This window comes from Varroa jacobsoni, unplaced genomic scaffold (assembly GCF_002532875.2).
Source record: "Varroa jacobsoni isolate VJ856 unplaced genomic scaffold, vjacob_1.0 scaffold_275, whole genome shotgun sequence".
NCBI classification, from domain to species: domain Eukaryota; kingdom Metazoa; phylum Arthropoda; class Arachnida; order Mesostigmata; family Varroidae; genus Varroa; species Varroa jacobsoni.
Window position 1 is genome coordinate 162,363 of NW_019213177.1, and position 16,828 is coordinate 179,190.

A 16,828-nucleotide genomic window follows, 5' to 3' on the forward strand; every position below is an offset into this window, starting at 1 on the left:
AATGTTAAGAGCCTCTGCGGCGCAGCGCTTGATGCGTTCATCCTAATGATTGTGAGGGTGTGCTGAAGACGCCGGTTGTTTGGTTGACGAGTTACCGCTTACCTGCTCCGGTTAGCTGGCCGCGGTCCTGTTCGCTCGCTCGGTTGAAGCCGCCGCTGTTACTGCTTCTGCTGCCGCTCCTGCCGCCGACTCAGGAGCAAGTACTGCCTGAACAACTGGCGATCCTTCAGCAAGCGCCGACCATCCCTGCAGCATCATCGTCAGCCACTACGACTAGCGCCGAATTCTCGAACTGGTAGTTTTGCATTTGGCGCCGATTCTACCAGTAGCAGCACTTCGCCTCCGCACGTATTCTGAGGTAAGTAGCCATTGCATTTGCGGTAAATAACAGCTAATTGGCTTGATCTACAAATCGTAGCGGGATGAGTTGGCGGCCTGAGCGAATCATCGCAAGTGGTGTCGTGCGTCTTATAGTAGAAGCTAAATTTCTGTTGTTATACAACGGTGTGCGTGTGATTGGATGCTATTAGTGCTATTGTTATGCTGTTGCTCCCGCCACCGCTGTTATGCTGCACCCTGGTTTGAGATAGATAGCTTTAGCACCGATAGCTGGCTGTGCCTATCATTATTGCAAGCACGATAGCTACGAAACAAAAAAACCAATAATAAGAGGGCTTGTTAGGCTATGCTTCTTCGATGTCATCTACTTAGCAGTCAGTTAGTTTGCCATTTATTAGATGACCTATTTGTATCGTTTAATGGCTCGCATTCGGTTTGACAGTGCACCAGAATTTTCTGCTCCGACTTCTCAGTAACAGCAGCCTTGCGCAATTCCGAGTAGACGCCCGAGCGATATTGTCATCAAGACGACGCGATACATTAGCGCTTGTGGAGGCGATAACGACAATCGAGGCTGGACGGATGCGGATAGCCGAGCGAGAGTGGGTGGTTGTTTGGGTGATGTTCGTGTCTAGTTTATGATTGAATTGGTGGTAGAGTTATAAGTTTAAACTGAAGTGATTATACTAGGTGCACATTTTTTGACTTTTCCTAATTACCAAAGAGACTTAGTTCTGGTAAGCATGTAAATAAATAACTAATGCCAAGAATATGTCAACCTAGAAAGCATATTCAACAAATTAATCATTTGGTTTGATAAGGACGATACTAGAAAGTAGCATGTAAGCATAACCAGTAAATGGCTGGTTTTTGCGAATTGCATACACACTATCGGTTGAGGCGGCTTAGCCGAAATTCAGTTACATGTTGTATAATTAATAATAGAACTGGAAAATCAGCCTCATTATTGTGGATCAATATGCTAGTACCAAGCGAGGAAAATATCGTTACTAAATGTTAGTTATTATTATTATATGAATTTCAGTAAATTTATTTTATATATTCGAATTTCTCAGAAAATATTACAAGATATCATTTAAATTTTGCATACTTATCTTAATTAATCATATTGAAATTAAATCATATGCGCAGATCAGAAGTCAAAATATTGCCAAGAAAAGAGTAATTGCAGTAGGCATATTTTTTCTTTCATGTCATTGCAATGCTTTTTGAATTTGGCAGTTTTATTTTTATACGGCATATGGGTTTTCTATCCAAGCGTTCGAGCCTACAAGAGATTTTAGTCCCTACATAACTAACAATATTTCTAAATTTCGTTTTACTGTATACTTATCGTATGATGTATCCGTAATTTCAATTTTCTTAAGAAGAATAGTTTTTCCGATTCTTTTTTAGTATTCTTTATCGATTAACTGAAACATATGAACATAAAGGAAAGCACCATTATTTTAAAGATATAAATTGTTTCCACATTATAGCAGGCTTTTGTGAGCTCTAGAGTCTTATTTTGGAATTATTCAAAGTATACCTAAATTCCTTGTGGATTTCTTACAATCTGCCACCCACTAAACGTTTCTCCGGCGATGTATAGGAAGCGTTCGAGACGGCTTACGGCATGAGGAGGCTACGCAGTTGAAGGCAAAAATTTCATGAATTTGTCTTTTATAGCTTGCAATATAATTGGATAACTATCTAGACCCATACCCAGAGAAAGGAGCATTAGAAAACAAATATGATTCTGTCTAAGAAGCATTATTTTTTTTATAATAGCGTCTTATATTGGTTATTGACAATATGCAGGGTAAACTTGTTGTTATTCCATGAAAAATACTTGTGCTACACTTCACCTGTATAAGTTGGATATTATGTATGGCTCTATGCATTCGAATGTAGGGTTCAATAACTCCCATTATGTATTTACATATAATCGATGTATTCATCTAAAATATATTTTGTGTATTCATCGATTCATAATATTCATGTTTTTGCTTACAGAAGAAATCAAATTAAGCAGGATGAGCGCTGCAAAAAAACAGAAACTGAAGAATGGCGCCCGTGCCACCAAGAAAAAGAGGAACGATGAAGACGATGATGATTTTGAAGAATTTGACGATCAGCCCAGACAGGTTCGAAAGTCGTTTTAGTTTTTGAACAAAAAGATCTGTGCATAATGGCTTACAACACCTTATTGTCGTGCTTAATTGATTACACTCTTCGTAAGTAACTGTTAACACGCCTACAATACAACTGGTGCTACAATCCTGTGTGACGTAAATACAAATTTAACTAAATGCATGATGTGCGTTTTGCATTTATGCGGCTAAATTTGCCTTGCTTATTACGTGGTTCAAATTTACCAATATAGATTTATATAGCGTGATGTGTTTTTGCGTATCGGTTACCTAGGCGAGTCCAGCTTCATCCGGCGGCGGTGACATGGAACAGGCCGACCTCGAGGAAGGCGCAGCTGCCCCCACAGAGGACGAATTAGCTAAACATCTTGTAAGTATCCATATGCATTCTACTTAGAGCTGGAACCTGATTTCCGCGGTGAGATAATTATTCAAAGGAAATGTTTATTTATTTTGTATCTAGAATTATACCTCAAGATATGCATCGGAACAAGTATTTACTTTTATGACCCTTGCCAAGAAGAGAAGACACGTCTGTGTAATCTCAGCATACGCTTGTCCGGGCTTGCCTACAGTAGAAGCATAACTTTCTGTAGCTTCATTTCTGCTATCTGTTTCCGTTTGTGTCGATACAGCTTCACGTTTCATATTACGTCCTGTTCTTGGCCATAAAGCACGATCGTTTATTGAAGTGCAAGCGTGCTCACGTTTAATTTGTTTTATTTTTATTTATTCCAATACGTGTAGGGTGTTCCCGGTCGCATTGTCTTGGCCGGCTGCGTTTCCTGGGACAGTACGGGCAAAAGCAGTAAGAACAAGAACTCGTTGCGTAAGTGTTGATTTCACCTCGATCCATGTCCATATAATAATACAAATAACATAAACCATATCGTTTCGGCGCAGTGGCCCGAACGGCAAAACCTCTGCCTCAGAGAGTCAGAGGCCCCCGGTTCAAGCACCGTCAATGACATATATTACACGATCCATGTAGTTAAATAGAATAGACATATTAAGAAAGTGAAAAAGTAATACGAAGTGCTCTAGTTCCCCATGTTCAGCAGCAAATGTGGTGTATCCATGTGACTTTCCAGAACTACAAACTATTAAATGTAAGATCATTGGCTTAATAAATGCCTGACCACTTTCAGCGTTCAACTGCCTTTGGTCTCCGATGCGTTTCGGGCCCGTGGCCGATAAAAAAATCTGCCAGGTGATCACCGGTCGTCAAGGTTGTCACACGATATTGATTACCAACGAGGGCAAGACCTGGGTTTTCGGTCGCAATGCAAGTGGTCAACTGGGTGTCTGCGACACAAAGGCGCGAAACATCCCGGTGATGGTCGATGCACTTAAAGAGTCGACCGTCGTAGCGGCTGCAGCTGGCAAGAACCACACTCTGTTCCTTACCATCAACGGAACTGTGTTTGGATGCGGAGAAAATAAATGCGGGCAGGTTGGTTTCTCTGGCTAAAAATATACACGAACCTTGCATACTGAATTCTATCATTTAACTTCGCGTAATCAAATAGCGGAACATTGTGTTGGTTGTAGGCACTCACACGATATATTTAGCATTAATGTATCTATGTTTGCGTCTAAATTAGAAATAAAAATGTAAATATTTTCTTCGGTTTTAGGTGGGTGTTGGCAATAATACGGGAAATATTCTGGTCCCGACGCGCTTGAATATGCGTGGCCGTCGGGTTGTTAAGATGGACTGTGGCAATGAGTTTTCGATGCTCGTTGACGATACGGGCTCGCTGTTCGCGTGCGGGTCGCCCGAGTTCGGCCAGTTGGGCAACAACACGGACGGACAGTACTTCGTCACCAGTAGCAAACTGGCTTTCAACTATGTGACGACGCCGAAACGCATTCCTTTGTTCGTTGAGAAAGAAAAAGATGGTCGTCCGACGCCTATCCACGACGTGAAAGTCGTGGACGTATCTTGTGGTATGAACCATACTGCCGTAGTTGACTTAAACCGCCGCGTGTTCACTTGGGGCTTCGGTGGTTATGGTCGGCTGGGCCATTCGTCGCAAAACGACGAAAAAGTTCCTCGTCTACTGCGTGGCTTCGAAGGCCCTCAGAAGGGTGTGTCACGTATCTGGTGTGGTGGGTCCTGCACATTCGTGCTAAATCACCTCAATATTCTCTATATGGCTGGTAAGATCTACACGGGCGGCAGTCGCGAGGCTAATATGTACCCACAGGTTGTGCAGGACCTCTCCGGCTGGAACATCGTTGACATGGGAGTGTCTGATCATGGTGTGTGTATCGCAGCAGACAACAATCTTGTTGTTCAGGGTGGTGGTAAAACTTACGGCGAATTAGCGCTGGGTGAGGGACGCAAGACTTCGGCCAACTACGACACGGTTAAATCCCTCGAAGGGATCAAGATCAAACAGGTTGCACTAGGTCTTGGACATTTGGCACTTCTCGTTCTCGACGATAGCGAGGAGATGACGGCCAAAATTAACAAACTGGGGCAATGGACACCCAAGTGTGCTTAAGAATGCTGACAATTGCATAAACCAAACTACAAACGCCTACGAACTAATTGCTAGAGGGTAGTAGACGGTGACATCTTCGCTGCCGCAACTCGATAGCCTCGTAAGACTTTACTTTATGGAGGAAAAGGATGATAAAAACATATTGCAACAGTATTGGTATTTTTTTTCAACAGAAATAACCCCCTACCTCTCCTCCGAGAGTACAGCGATGGAGGCTAAAAATCAACTCTTTTCTTATATAACCAATTATACCGGAGAGCATCGCTAGAATCGTGCGTTAAACCCTAGCAAGTGAGCGTAAGCCCCGGTACAACTACCATATAGTAACAACAATTGCTTCTTCTTTGCTGCTATTCCTGCCATGATGATGAAGAAAATGAGAACGACGACGAAGTTGTCACCGTGTGCTAGGTCAGGACTTCTGTTCCTCTTAAATATTGAACCTCACATACCCTATATCTTAAACAGCCCTAATTCCTGATCCCTAAGCTCCAACCTCTGAAATCCTTATTCCTAACTAACCCCGCCGATGACAGGACGATTTCCGATAATTCCAGCCAGTTTTCATCTGAGAGGAAAAATTGCGGAACGCCTCTGAGCGAGTACAGTTGTTTGCTTCCATTGAATCGCAGCTGCTGCCTCTTCTTCTTTATATGTATGTTGTAGGATCATGCATTATTTGTTTGCTCATCAATCAACCTAACCATAAATCAAAAAGCAATCAGTTCGGTCAGTCGAATCATTAGCATTACTCACGCAGACCTGTTACTATGAATCCAATCAGTTTATTAGGGCATCATTTTAGTACGCGCCGGTCATCGTGTCCTTTGTCGCTATCCTTATAGCACATTGGTTGCGATGACTACGAACAATCCGTGATAGATACCATCATCACAACATATAGATGAGCAATGCAGTTGATAGTGAAGCAACGGCGTTATGTTTGTGTGTATGTACATACATAATTGCATACCAATCGTGTTTTTGTGTGCGCGCGCGTGGTAAACATCCTAAAAGACAAATCGTCCAGCGGACGACCGAATGCAACTGGACCAGCCACATTCTGCTAAGCAGTTGTCGGATGTGTGGAATCAGATGTGGTGTGATATGATACAACAACTGTTTAAAATAAGATAGTAATGCTGATGAAATAATTAGTATAACCATGATCGTTATAAAAAATTTAAAAAAAAATTGACAGAAGACTATGTACAGCTGGGCGATAACCATTTCGATGGACGATTTCCGCCAGTAAAATGAATTCTTTTCGGCCCATTTATATAATTATAACATAAATTTGTGTATCAAAACCATTTGCGAATCACAGTGTTGCTACATTCAAGGATTTTTCGAGAACTCGCTTGAAGGATTTACGCCTTTTTGTAAAATGTCTCATGCACATATAGTTAGTAGGTGGCGAAAGTGGAAAAAACGATTCAGAAAATTGGTACGAAAAGAAAGTCGATGAAAGAAATGAACCAAATATCTACAAACACACACGTAGACACACACCTGTCGACGTGGTGATATCGTCCATCTACTTGCTACCTTATTATATTGTGAAGTTTATCAATTACAATATAACGGTTGCTGTTTTCATTTCTAGATATTGATGGCAATGATGATGGTAATAACAGCGATCACGGAACGCGACCATGAGTTCTTTTATTATATATTTATATATATGTATATCACATAACAATACATTGATATATACACGCGCATGTCTAATTGTGACTGTTCCTGCCCCTAATATTGTCCTAATGAAACAACACGAGCAATGTACTATTATGAAATATGAGGATAACCGCAACAGCAACAACTAGAAATTTAGAAGATGACCCTGACATGTCGCTGTGATGTTGGCGTTGCGTTCTGTTAAGAAGCGCACCAAAAAAATTATGATTTCGAAGAAAAATGTAATGATAATAATGTGGATATATTGATGATGATAACGATGAATGACAATTGTACAATCTCCATTTTCAGTGGACCTACTACAACCTACAGTAAAAAAATCGACAACATACTATTATAATAATAACAATTACAGCCACCACTACTCAAGAAAGTAAACGCAAAAAACAAAACCAATAAAGACTGACATTTTATTTTATAAAAAAATGCAACCATGTGTATTCAGCTGTGAACGTGTATCGAGACAAAGTTCGCAGACGAGAGTATATATGCGTCTCTTGAAAAAAATATTTGTTTGTTTTTAGTTTTTAAAAATATTCAAAAAAATAGATATTTGAACAAAGTGTTGCATTTTCCTAAAGTGCCAATTTCGTCCGTAATATCTATTCAATAATTCATTAATCCTGGTCCTAAAGCACTCACAGACTTGTTTCAAATATTGCTGCTGCAACTCTTCGAATTTTTTCTTGTTAGCCCAGGTGAACCAATCAACGTTGTCATGTCGGGGGTTACCTGATTCTCGCTTCGTAACGCTCCATCCATAGCGATTCAATAAACTCGAATCTGGGCCGTTCGACGGCCATATGTGCTCATCTCGCAACATGCTTATATTCTGGAGTAATCTTACCTCACTAGCTGGCTAATACGAACCGGTGTATCATATTGTGGAAAACAGACATTTTAACTATCTTGCGTTGCACAATACGTTGTAGAACACGCGGATAGACTCAGTGATACACTCGCTTTTCTGGGGGAAGTATGATGACGTCTCTTCTACTAGGCGCCACACTCAAAATGTGAACATTAGCCGAAAAATCGTTTTTGTCCTAACCGTACATCTTTTAGATAATGAGCAAACCAATAATTATTTCTGCGTTGAATTACACATCAAGTAAAAATCTTCTTTCGTCAGAGGATCTGTTACGTTACCCTTAAGAAAATTGAAGGGCAAACGACACCGATTAAATAGCCTGTTTTTTTTTTCATTCCAGAGAGCATTTATTTGACTTTTTATAGTCTATATTTGAAATCTCTGTGATGGAGTTTAACTCGCATCAAGTTTGTTTGTTGACGACGATCAAAATAAAACGACTGTTAAAGAAGTACTTTTGGACAATATCGGTTAAGTTTGCACTGATTGTCCCATGTCGTGAAGATCCCATTGTACTGTGTTAGAACCTGCTTTTTCTTCTTCAGCCGCATATTCATTTGCAATGCCCTAGACTACTCATCTGAGATAACTGAAGAAGTTTATTTTCTCGACGGGAACTTGTCTCACATAAACGAATTGTATAATATCTGAGCTTCGCTCAAATTACGAAAACGACACGCTATTTTTGTCGTCATAGCTTGCTGTTTCAACCTAGGAAGAACTGAACGCATGCTCGCCTGGATAAATAGCAGACAAAGTTCATCTAAAACTGAATGATTTATTGTGTATATTTATTCAGCGTAGAAAATGAAAACATTACATTTCATCGCTCAGTTAAGAAAACATTTCTCTTTTAAATTTCCGATAAAGAATCATTATGTCAGGTCTATGCGATAAATGGAGAAGTATTTTAGTATTTTTTTTGTCGTATTTGGTACAACATCTATCTCACTACGTCTTAAAATTGCTTGCCAAGTGAACTATGAGTTAGGTACGTTAATCATTTTGAGAAAGTAGGCCGTTAGTGGAAGGTTAACAATATGTCGACTATTGAATAGAGCATTTATGACCCACGCGCGCTCAAACTAGAACAGCTATTTAGTATTTAATTTCTTGAATGCTACTTGGCCATCGCTACCAGCTATGTTGCGCTCATGCAGCGTTCACATGTATTTCATATACTATTCTCTCAACGTCTTCCTTTAATAGTCTTTACAGTCTGTGTATTCAGTGGGCGCTCTCCTCCCGTACGACATTCGCTGGCTTTGTTTTCGTGACGATCTAACATTGGTCCTTTCTGATCGAGCCTTCCTCCGTCGCTCATTTCAGCACAAGTGATCACGTAGATCACGACCTGAATCAACTAACGCCACTCACGATTACAACGAGGGTTGCTTGCTTCTATACGCTACTTTGCCAGTGGCTTCGCGTTCCCGGTCCTGTTCCCCGACCTACACCATTCAGCATGAATTAGGTGAATACCTACCTGGTCGGTCTCGAAGCCCAGTGGCCTGCACAGGTTTAGTAGTGCGCGGCCTTCGTAGCTGCCGCGATAGTGAAGGACTAGACCGTTGATCGGAGATTGACAATATTTAGGCTAGCTGCTAGAGCTGTTATATTCTGACCGTATTTAAACTAGCAGTTAGTTACTATTTCTTTTCTTGACCGTTGTAATACAGTAGAAGATTTTTTAGATCCATTAGAAGAAATAGTTAGATATAAAAAAGCAGCAGTTTGATGCTTGTTAACATCTTCCGGCTTTGTCTCGATGGATAACGCAGAACTGTCCTTACATTAGGTAAGCCTCAGGAATTTAAATTGTGTAGATGATAAACCCCAGTCATAAATTAATTTGCTAGAATTTGGTGTAGGGAAACAGGCATTAAGTTAATCCCTCGATGTTCGAACATTGTTAGAGCCACTGCATCTAGGGGGTTAAACTACCACTATGTTTAATGAGAAATCACTTAGAAAACGGCCTAGTTCGTTAAAAGGTGAATAAATGGCTTGTTAGGAAAGCATTGGCATAGGTTTTGTAACTTCTTTTTTACTGTATGTCCAGCTGAATACTAAAAATTTATGAGCATTAGTGGCATTGTACGGTAAAGGAAATACAAATAATGGAAATATCGTTTACAAACTACAAACGCATTGACCGTTACGACTGTTGTATGTATGAACAAGAAATGGTTTAATCGCACCTTACGTGCCCTGTCATTATTTTTGCGGTCTTTATTTTTGTAGCTGATTAGTTATTTAGTGAATATACCCTAGTATGAGAGTAAGAATAATACGTACAAAATATATTCTGGTAGCATTACGTTCGTAATGCTCCTAATACTTGCAAACGTGCGTTAGCCAAAAATCATCTGTTTTAACTCGCTAATACTAACGGTTCTATACAACCTATATTTTGTTTGATAAAGGCTGTGTATCGTGAGTGCTACACAGTTTTACCGTAATGTGTCTTGTTTGCCTAAATCGCAAATTACGTTCTTCGAATCGAATAACTCGAATTATAAACAAATTGCGAATCAATATGCGATATAATTACACAGTCAGCTAAAATTAAACCATTAATAATATTCTAAATTAATTTTAAAAACGATGCAAAGTTAAGACAACTAATATATAATATGTATATAATAAGAAATTAAAGAATGTCAAATATATTCAAGCTTCATGAGTAATTGTAGAGATAATCTGGAGTCTGGCGCCGCTAACCGAAGATTCCAGTCTGTGATTCCTACTATAACTTTTGTCCACACCGATCGGTGGTAAAGATTCTAGCTGCGTTAAACATATCACACCCACATTTAGCCCACCCCTGTATCTGCTTATTCGTTGACAACATAGAGCAAATGCTGCCCTAAGAAAAAGACAAATGTATATTCAAGATTATTGCTAAAAAATGAATTTATTATTTGTTCAGGCCGACGTATGAAAATAAGATTGGTTGTTGTGTGCGTCAGTCTACTTCAACATCTATCCACATCATAGCTGATTAAATATGAAGTGAAAGTACTGAACTTATCGCCACATTGTTTTCGATGAATTATAGACCACGTATTCGTTTCGTCTTGACAAACCCAACGTCTGTCGAAGTGCGCATCTCCCGATGTGCTATGATATGTTATATATTGTAGAATGATGAAATCAAATTGGCTCGTGTGTACAGTGCTTTTGTTTTATCCATTAAGGGGCAAAAGCAAAGTACGACACACGCACACATCGTCTGATAACCTGAAAAAATAAGGTAGGGGAAGATATTAAGCAATGGCCTACCTTTTAATTGATCGACTGATTGGTTGATTCAGGTAAATCTGCTAAATTCTGGTAAATCTGTATTAAGACATCCCATGCAATAACCATGTTACACAGTATTAGACGTATATTAGCTCTTAGAATAAAGCCGCCTTGGTAGACACGTTATTAATTTAGGACAAAAAGAACGACTAATCGCTTGCCACGTATGATCCAATAACTAGCAGACGGGGATAAATTGAAACTGAACCGGCAGCTTGTATAAAACGAGCCCAAATATCTGCTCATTGCCATTCAAATCTGTATTCTTAATAGAAGCATTTTGATACCTGTTATTTCAGCATGCTGTTTCATATGATCCTAATTAAACGTGACGTATACATGTATATATATATATATATATAATCATTTTCGCTCATATTATTTTTCTATGGGTAAACGTCGACAGAAGCTAGGAAAAAATTGGAAGTATCCATATGTTCCACTTACATACCGCTGTGAATAGGTACAATTTTTACTGCATTAGTAAAACAAGCTAAGAGGATCGCTTCTAGCCTTTTGCTCAATAGCGCCCATTTGGGGGACGCTCAGACATTACGTCTGCGTGAAACTACTTGGCTACTTTTTACCGCTGCTGATACATTTTGTGACAAGGCTTTTGTAGTTTTTAATGTTCATAGCTTTCTTCACCACTGCTTTAGATATTGTTTTGAATAATTAAATAGGTCTGGTCTAAACTCGATACGGTCTCTGCATAGAACGCTACTTACGTGACAGTGAAATACCACCATAATTTTATTAATGGGTCAAAGCATACTCCTACAAAGAGATACTCTATGAACAGTTGCAATTATTACAAAAAGACCGGCTTTCAGCAAAACACCGGGCTCTCCTGGTTCTTACAAACCTAAACACTGTAAGTTAAGGTATTTAGAATGCGGAGTCACGTTGGGTGGGAGCGACTGGCTGTCATTCTCAGTTTACAACTACAACCCTTTTGTATTAATACTATCTGGCAGCTCTTTTTAGCGGCTAGGTAGTTAGTTCTCGGACGAAGACAAGTCGGTTTTCCAGTTCTCGAAATCCTGTTCTCCCTTTCTATCTCAACATTTCAATCTGCATACGCACAACAACAAACAAAAATAGAAAGCAGCTGTGGACGCAGAGGGTGACTGCTTAAAACGCCGACGTCTTCGGTCCCGTCGGAATTTTTCTACAATATTTCTTACTTCTCCATCTACGGCCCAGTCGTAGTTGGCTCAATAATTGATCTGATATCGAATTATATTGTGCGTCCAAAATGGCTAACACCGACCGGTACGCGGATATTGATTGGGACCATCTCCCGACGTCAATGATCTCGTTGGACGCTGTCGCTGTTGCGGACTCTAATGGGGCAATCACAGTGGTACTATTTGCACTCGCTGGCTCCGTTCGTGGCATGTTCGAAGCAAGATCAGGGTCGTACTTGGTCGACACGGCTTTGGACTTTGCAGGTACCGGATTGTATGTAGGTACAGGGCTATATGTTCGTTGACTGAATTCGTAGTGCCATACATTGCCGAAGTACTGATTCAGCACGAGAACTCGCAAAACAACTAGCTATATGGCTTCTGGATTGCGGATGTAGCAGATTTCGTAACTGCCATTGTTTTCGTAATATTTGACTCAGCTGAAACGCAATTTTGAAGAACCTACTGGCCTTATGGTGTAGATAACGACGTATACCATAAAGTGGAGATTTTATTAGTATGTGCGAGAATTCTTGCTATAGTAGTTATTATCAACCAATTGCTTAAATTAATGCTTAACTACTTATCAGATTCCCTTTATTGATTTGCCGATACAACGCGTTTATATCTATATTTTCTACAGTTTTTTTCTAAACTTACAAACCTTATTTAATTTCAGTCCTTCCTGTCGTAAACACGATGCTGTCGGACAAGTTTTTGACAAAGCAGCACCATGATTGTCACCGGAGTAATATCATTTCATTTCTATAAATTTGAATAATCCTCAAGTTCTAATAGACAAACTTTCCTAGGCATGAAAAAAAAAAACTGTTTTCTAGCAGAGTTGTTTTATTGCATTCTATATTTACAAGCATGCCCCTGATTCTACGACAATTTCTCAAGTAAATTAGTGTGTTTTTTTTAAGAAACTCATTTTCCACTAATTGTGTATATTAATCCAAAGGGCACTCTCCTTCTCTTCCACTTTATCTCTGTCCATTAGCGTGAAAGTGAAATTTGTGTTTTGCGGAGGTCTTCGTAGAGTACTCTTAAATCGTAACAGAGGACGGCCTCTGCCAATCGGACCAATTTCTATAAACGATATGTTTATATGACCGTAACAAGTTGAACTAGCGTGCACCGACTCAATACAATCGTCAGCTGTGGCACATGCTATCGCAGTTTGTTTACCGGAAATAAAAAAGCCAGATACAGGTGACACGCATTACGTCTTTTTAACGGGCCTGAGATACGATTACTTCTATTTTAGCTGTAAGCAAAAATTAAAAGGATGTTGAAAACAAACGTCATCGGCAGTAAAGTGGAGTTTTTAAATGCTTAGAAAATGAAAATGGGAGGGGGGGGGGGCAGACCATAATTCTCACGACGAAAAATCCGAAACGTCAACATACAGGAGGTAGCTTCACCGAACGTCGGGCGTATCACTGAAATATAATATTCTGAGCTATGAGCCTTTTTGAAGAATCGACTCTGCCTTGAGTAACTATTTGAGTACAGGAAACATCTGGTTCTTGATTAATGTTTTCCTTTCTCGAGCAAACAAGGGTCATGCATTGAATATCGTTGCCATTTTGAGTTTGTGTTTATGCATACGAACTATCATTCTCGCATATGTAAATGAAAATTAATGAATATGAATAATGATGATTGCTTGAGGTAGAGTCTGCGCTACACTCGATGTGCTCGCATATTGTTGTACGCGTTCACTTGTTGATTTGAGCTTGCTAATTATTTCAACAAGTATGAGTCAACTGTCTGAACTCAGTTTCGAACTGCAGATGGGGAGAGTTGGAAATTTTCACAGGATAGCGTCTTTGCAAAAGCTTCATTATATGTGGCACTTAGATTAGGTACAAAGGTCCTTAATTAATTTTTTGAACCAACGATTGCCTGCTTTTTCGTCTGTGTGATGGATTGGCCGAAATGACCACGACTTGGAATTAAAGCTCGTTCCTAAATATCCTCGTTTAAATTAGAAAAGGAAATAAAAAAAAAGAAACGAAATATTTTTATTAAAATCTTTATTGATTTACCATGCCCCTCATCATAACGTACGCATTATCAGTAATTTTTTTATTCTTTTACTTCAGAAGCATAGGCTGATTTTGAAGAATCGCATCGTTTACACATTGTGTTGAGTACAAAGCTCACACTAAACATAGGCTTACTCTCAAAGAGCCGTTCGGTGTACGCGAAGAAAGTGATTAGGGTGAGTCGGCTGAAATAGAGATTTGGAATCCTACGAATAATTGAAAGACTACCCAAATATTTGAGTAATCTTTGAAGCTATAGGCTATTTGCAATTTACCTAGTTAAATAAATATCGTTGTATCTAATTCCTTGACCTCATTTAGATGGATGTATTAAACGTATACAATACGAGTCGTTACTTTAAAGGCAGTCGGTGTAACACATACACAGTGACGTAAAATTTTTATTTTCTGAATTTCCAATCGCGGCTGTAAATTTATTGCTGGTAACATAGACGATGTTTTAAACGACATCTGTTTTATGCAACACCAGGCTTCTGTAAGATGCTTTAAATCAGATCACTCAAACATTTGGATATGACGTGTCTATAAACATTTCGATTGGTTCTGTACAAGCAATTTTTACATGTATTCACCGACACAAAAAAATTTTAATTCAAATGGAAGCGGTTCAGGTCTGAATCAGTTTTGAATATCAGGATTAGTATGTAGGGTTTCAATAAAAGTCAACTCTTCGAGCCTATATGACAAAATCGATAGAGGTATATCACAAAGTGAGGAAAACATCCTGCTGCTGTTGCTCAAGGTGCTGCTGCTACTTCTGCTGCTCAGATGCAAGTCAGCTACAACATTAGGATCAGTGTATAGTACAATCGAGAAGACTTCTTTTATTCCGCAATCCTGCTGTGTGGGTTCACTGGATGGCTGTAACGATCCACTTAAGTAAGAGGCGCACGCGTTCTAATTACTGGCATTACGCGTTGTTTAGATACACTACCCTGAGATGGAGTAAGTTTTTAAATAAAAAGTTTGCTATCGGAATAAAGTTATTAGGGTGTCTGCGAAAGAAAATCAGGGGCAAAACAAATATCTAAAAAGCGAACGATTCAATTCAAATTTAAATTATTGAAGCAGGAGAAATACGACCATTGATGCAGTAAATTACTACTCATATTCAAAATGAAAGTTCCTTTTTAACCGTTGTAGCGAAAAATACAAATTAAAGCAGCCCAGAAGAGCGAATTGAATAAACAGGCGTACGAGTTGTATTAGCCTGTATTATATGCAATAGGTTTTTCGGGCAATACCGATGATGCTGAGATTTTCGATATATACAAGCTATCGTTCCAAGAAGCAGTGCTCGTTGTAAATGAACATGAAACTTACTACAAAAACGAAGCACGTTTTAATGTCAATTCACGCCCATTTCTTATACACGCAATTGGTTTGCATATAATCTTTTTTTTCACTACGTCAGCTTTTCAAAACATGTGAGCCTCCACAATGAGAAGCAAGCATTTAACGATCGCATACAGATCTTACAACTTTCCGTGTAATATTCGTTTAAATTCTCAATCATGATTCGTTCGCTTGGTCAGACAGGCTGAGCGACACCTCCACCACTAAATGTGTATGCTAACGAGTCTTTGAGCTTCAAGCTATGAAGCAAGCGTTTAGCTGCTCCTCAATTATGCTGCACTGCTTGTTGCAATATGTGCGTGTGTGTGACGCATGCGCACAATTTTTTTCTGCGGAGATCAATCAGGTTATAGTTTTTATTGAATCTGCTGAGCTGATTTCGCACATCACCATCATCAGCATCATCATCGTCATCGCTTCTTTGCTTATTTAAAGGTGAAGGCAGCAATAGGCAGACACATTTCAGTTTCTCCCCTTTTCCTTGAACTTTCTCTCTCTCACCCACTCACTCACTCTCTCTCGTATCACAGGCGCGTCTGTACTCACAATTAGCGTTTTCCGAAAGGTGGGAGCGTTTTCACGTTGCATATTATTGGAGAAAATCGTGGCGCAAAGATGCTTCAACGGTAAGGGTCGTCGCTTTCTGGAGAAGCCCGTTCTCGCTGGGTCTTACCTCATCTCTATGACTCGGTGTTGAAAAAGATCGTTGTAAGCACTCCGTTTGAACAATGATTGTTATAGTTACTATAAACGTATGTACTTTAGGCGTCTGAATGCTATTTGGCAAAAATGAATAAATCAGTTCGATTGGTTAAACGGAGGCGTAGTTGGTTCTGCTTGTCTTATTATATGTGCAACTATCCACACAGATAGGAAAATGTGTTATCTTCAAGTTTCATCTAAGGGCGTAACCTAAGGTTGCATAAGGGAATACAAGGTTGATGGTTGGGAGTAGGCTGTAAACACCAACAATGATGAATGATTAAATGACGTTCGTCTATCAAACAGGTGGCAAGTACTAGGTCGTCGCGCTGATAGAGTAGAGCATGACATGAACCTTTGTACTCTCTTCCGCAGAAAAGTTCTAGCCTGGAAGGGGCAGTGAGTTTCTTTAGATCACAAACAACGACATACGCGTTCAATACTGCGAAACATCTGATTTCCTTGCTCTGTATGTTGAAAAGTCAGATTAATGAAAAAAGTAGATGATGACTCATGATACAAGTGGAGTATAACGGGCAATTAATTTCCTATTCCTCTATGCACCCCGTTGTGTTTTGGTAGTAGAAGTAAGACTTCATTGTTTCGCCGGATTAAATACGAGTTGATA

At 39.5% G+C, this 16,828-nt stretch overlaps 1 protein-coding gene and 1 long non-coding RNA gene across 9 annotated transcripts; both read left to right on the top strand.

Annotated features, from left to right (window-relative positions):
- The first annotated feature begins 55 nt into the window (after positions 1-55).
- Positions 56-7,131, top strand: LOC111258909 (protein RCC2 homolog). Of its 8 annotated transcripts, none has more exons than XM_022830475.2 (8): positions 56-358; positions 782-962; positions 1,952-1,998; positions 2,356-2,486; positions 2,767-2,862; positions 3,240-3,321; positions 3,641-3,945; positions 4,130-7,131. In XM_022830475.2, the coding sequence occupies exons 4-8, from the start codon at positions 2,376-2,378 to the stop codon at positions 5,000-5,002; spliced, it is 1,467 nt and encodes a 488-aa protein (XP_022686210.1). In that variant the 5' UTR covers positions 56-358; positions 782-962; positions 1,952-1,998; positions 2,356-2,375; the 3' UTR covers positions 5,003-7,131. The 8 variants fall into 8 exon arrangements, with proteins under 8 accessions (XP_022686210.1, XP_022686213.1, XP_022686209.1 ...); XM_022830478.2 differs by having other exon boundaries at positions 782-941; XM_022830474.2 differs by lacking the exon at positions 1,952-1,998.
- Positions 7,132-11,617: 4,486 nt separating this feature from the next.
- LOC147753715 (uncharacterized) lies at positions 11,618-13,224 on the top strand. The gene is made up of 2 exons (XR_015310367.1): positions 11,618-12,331; positions 12,747-13,224. It is a non-coding gene; the product is annotated as an uncharacterized LOC147753715 (long non-coding RNA).
- The last annotated feature ends 3,604 nt before the right edge of the window (positions 13,225-16,828 follow it).

Bases quoted from the DNA above. Each gene is read 5' to 3' on its own strand.
- LOC111258909 (XM_022830475.2), top strand. From the start codon at position 2,376: ATGAGCGCTGCAAAAAAACAGAAACTGAAGAATGGCGCCCGTGCCACC. The intron at 2,863-3,239 runs GTAAGTATCCAT...CAATACGTGTAG, and splicing joins ACGAATTAGCTAAACATCTT to GGTGTTCCCGGTCGCATTGT. The intron at 3,946-4,129 runs GTTGGTTTCTCT...CTTCGGTTTTAG, and splicing joins GAGAAAATAAATGCGGGCAG to GTGGGTGTTGGCAATAATAC.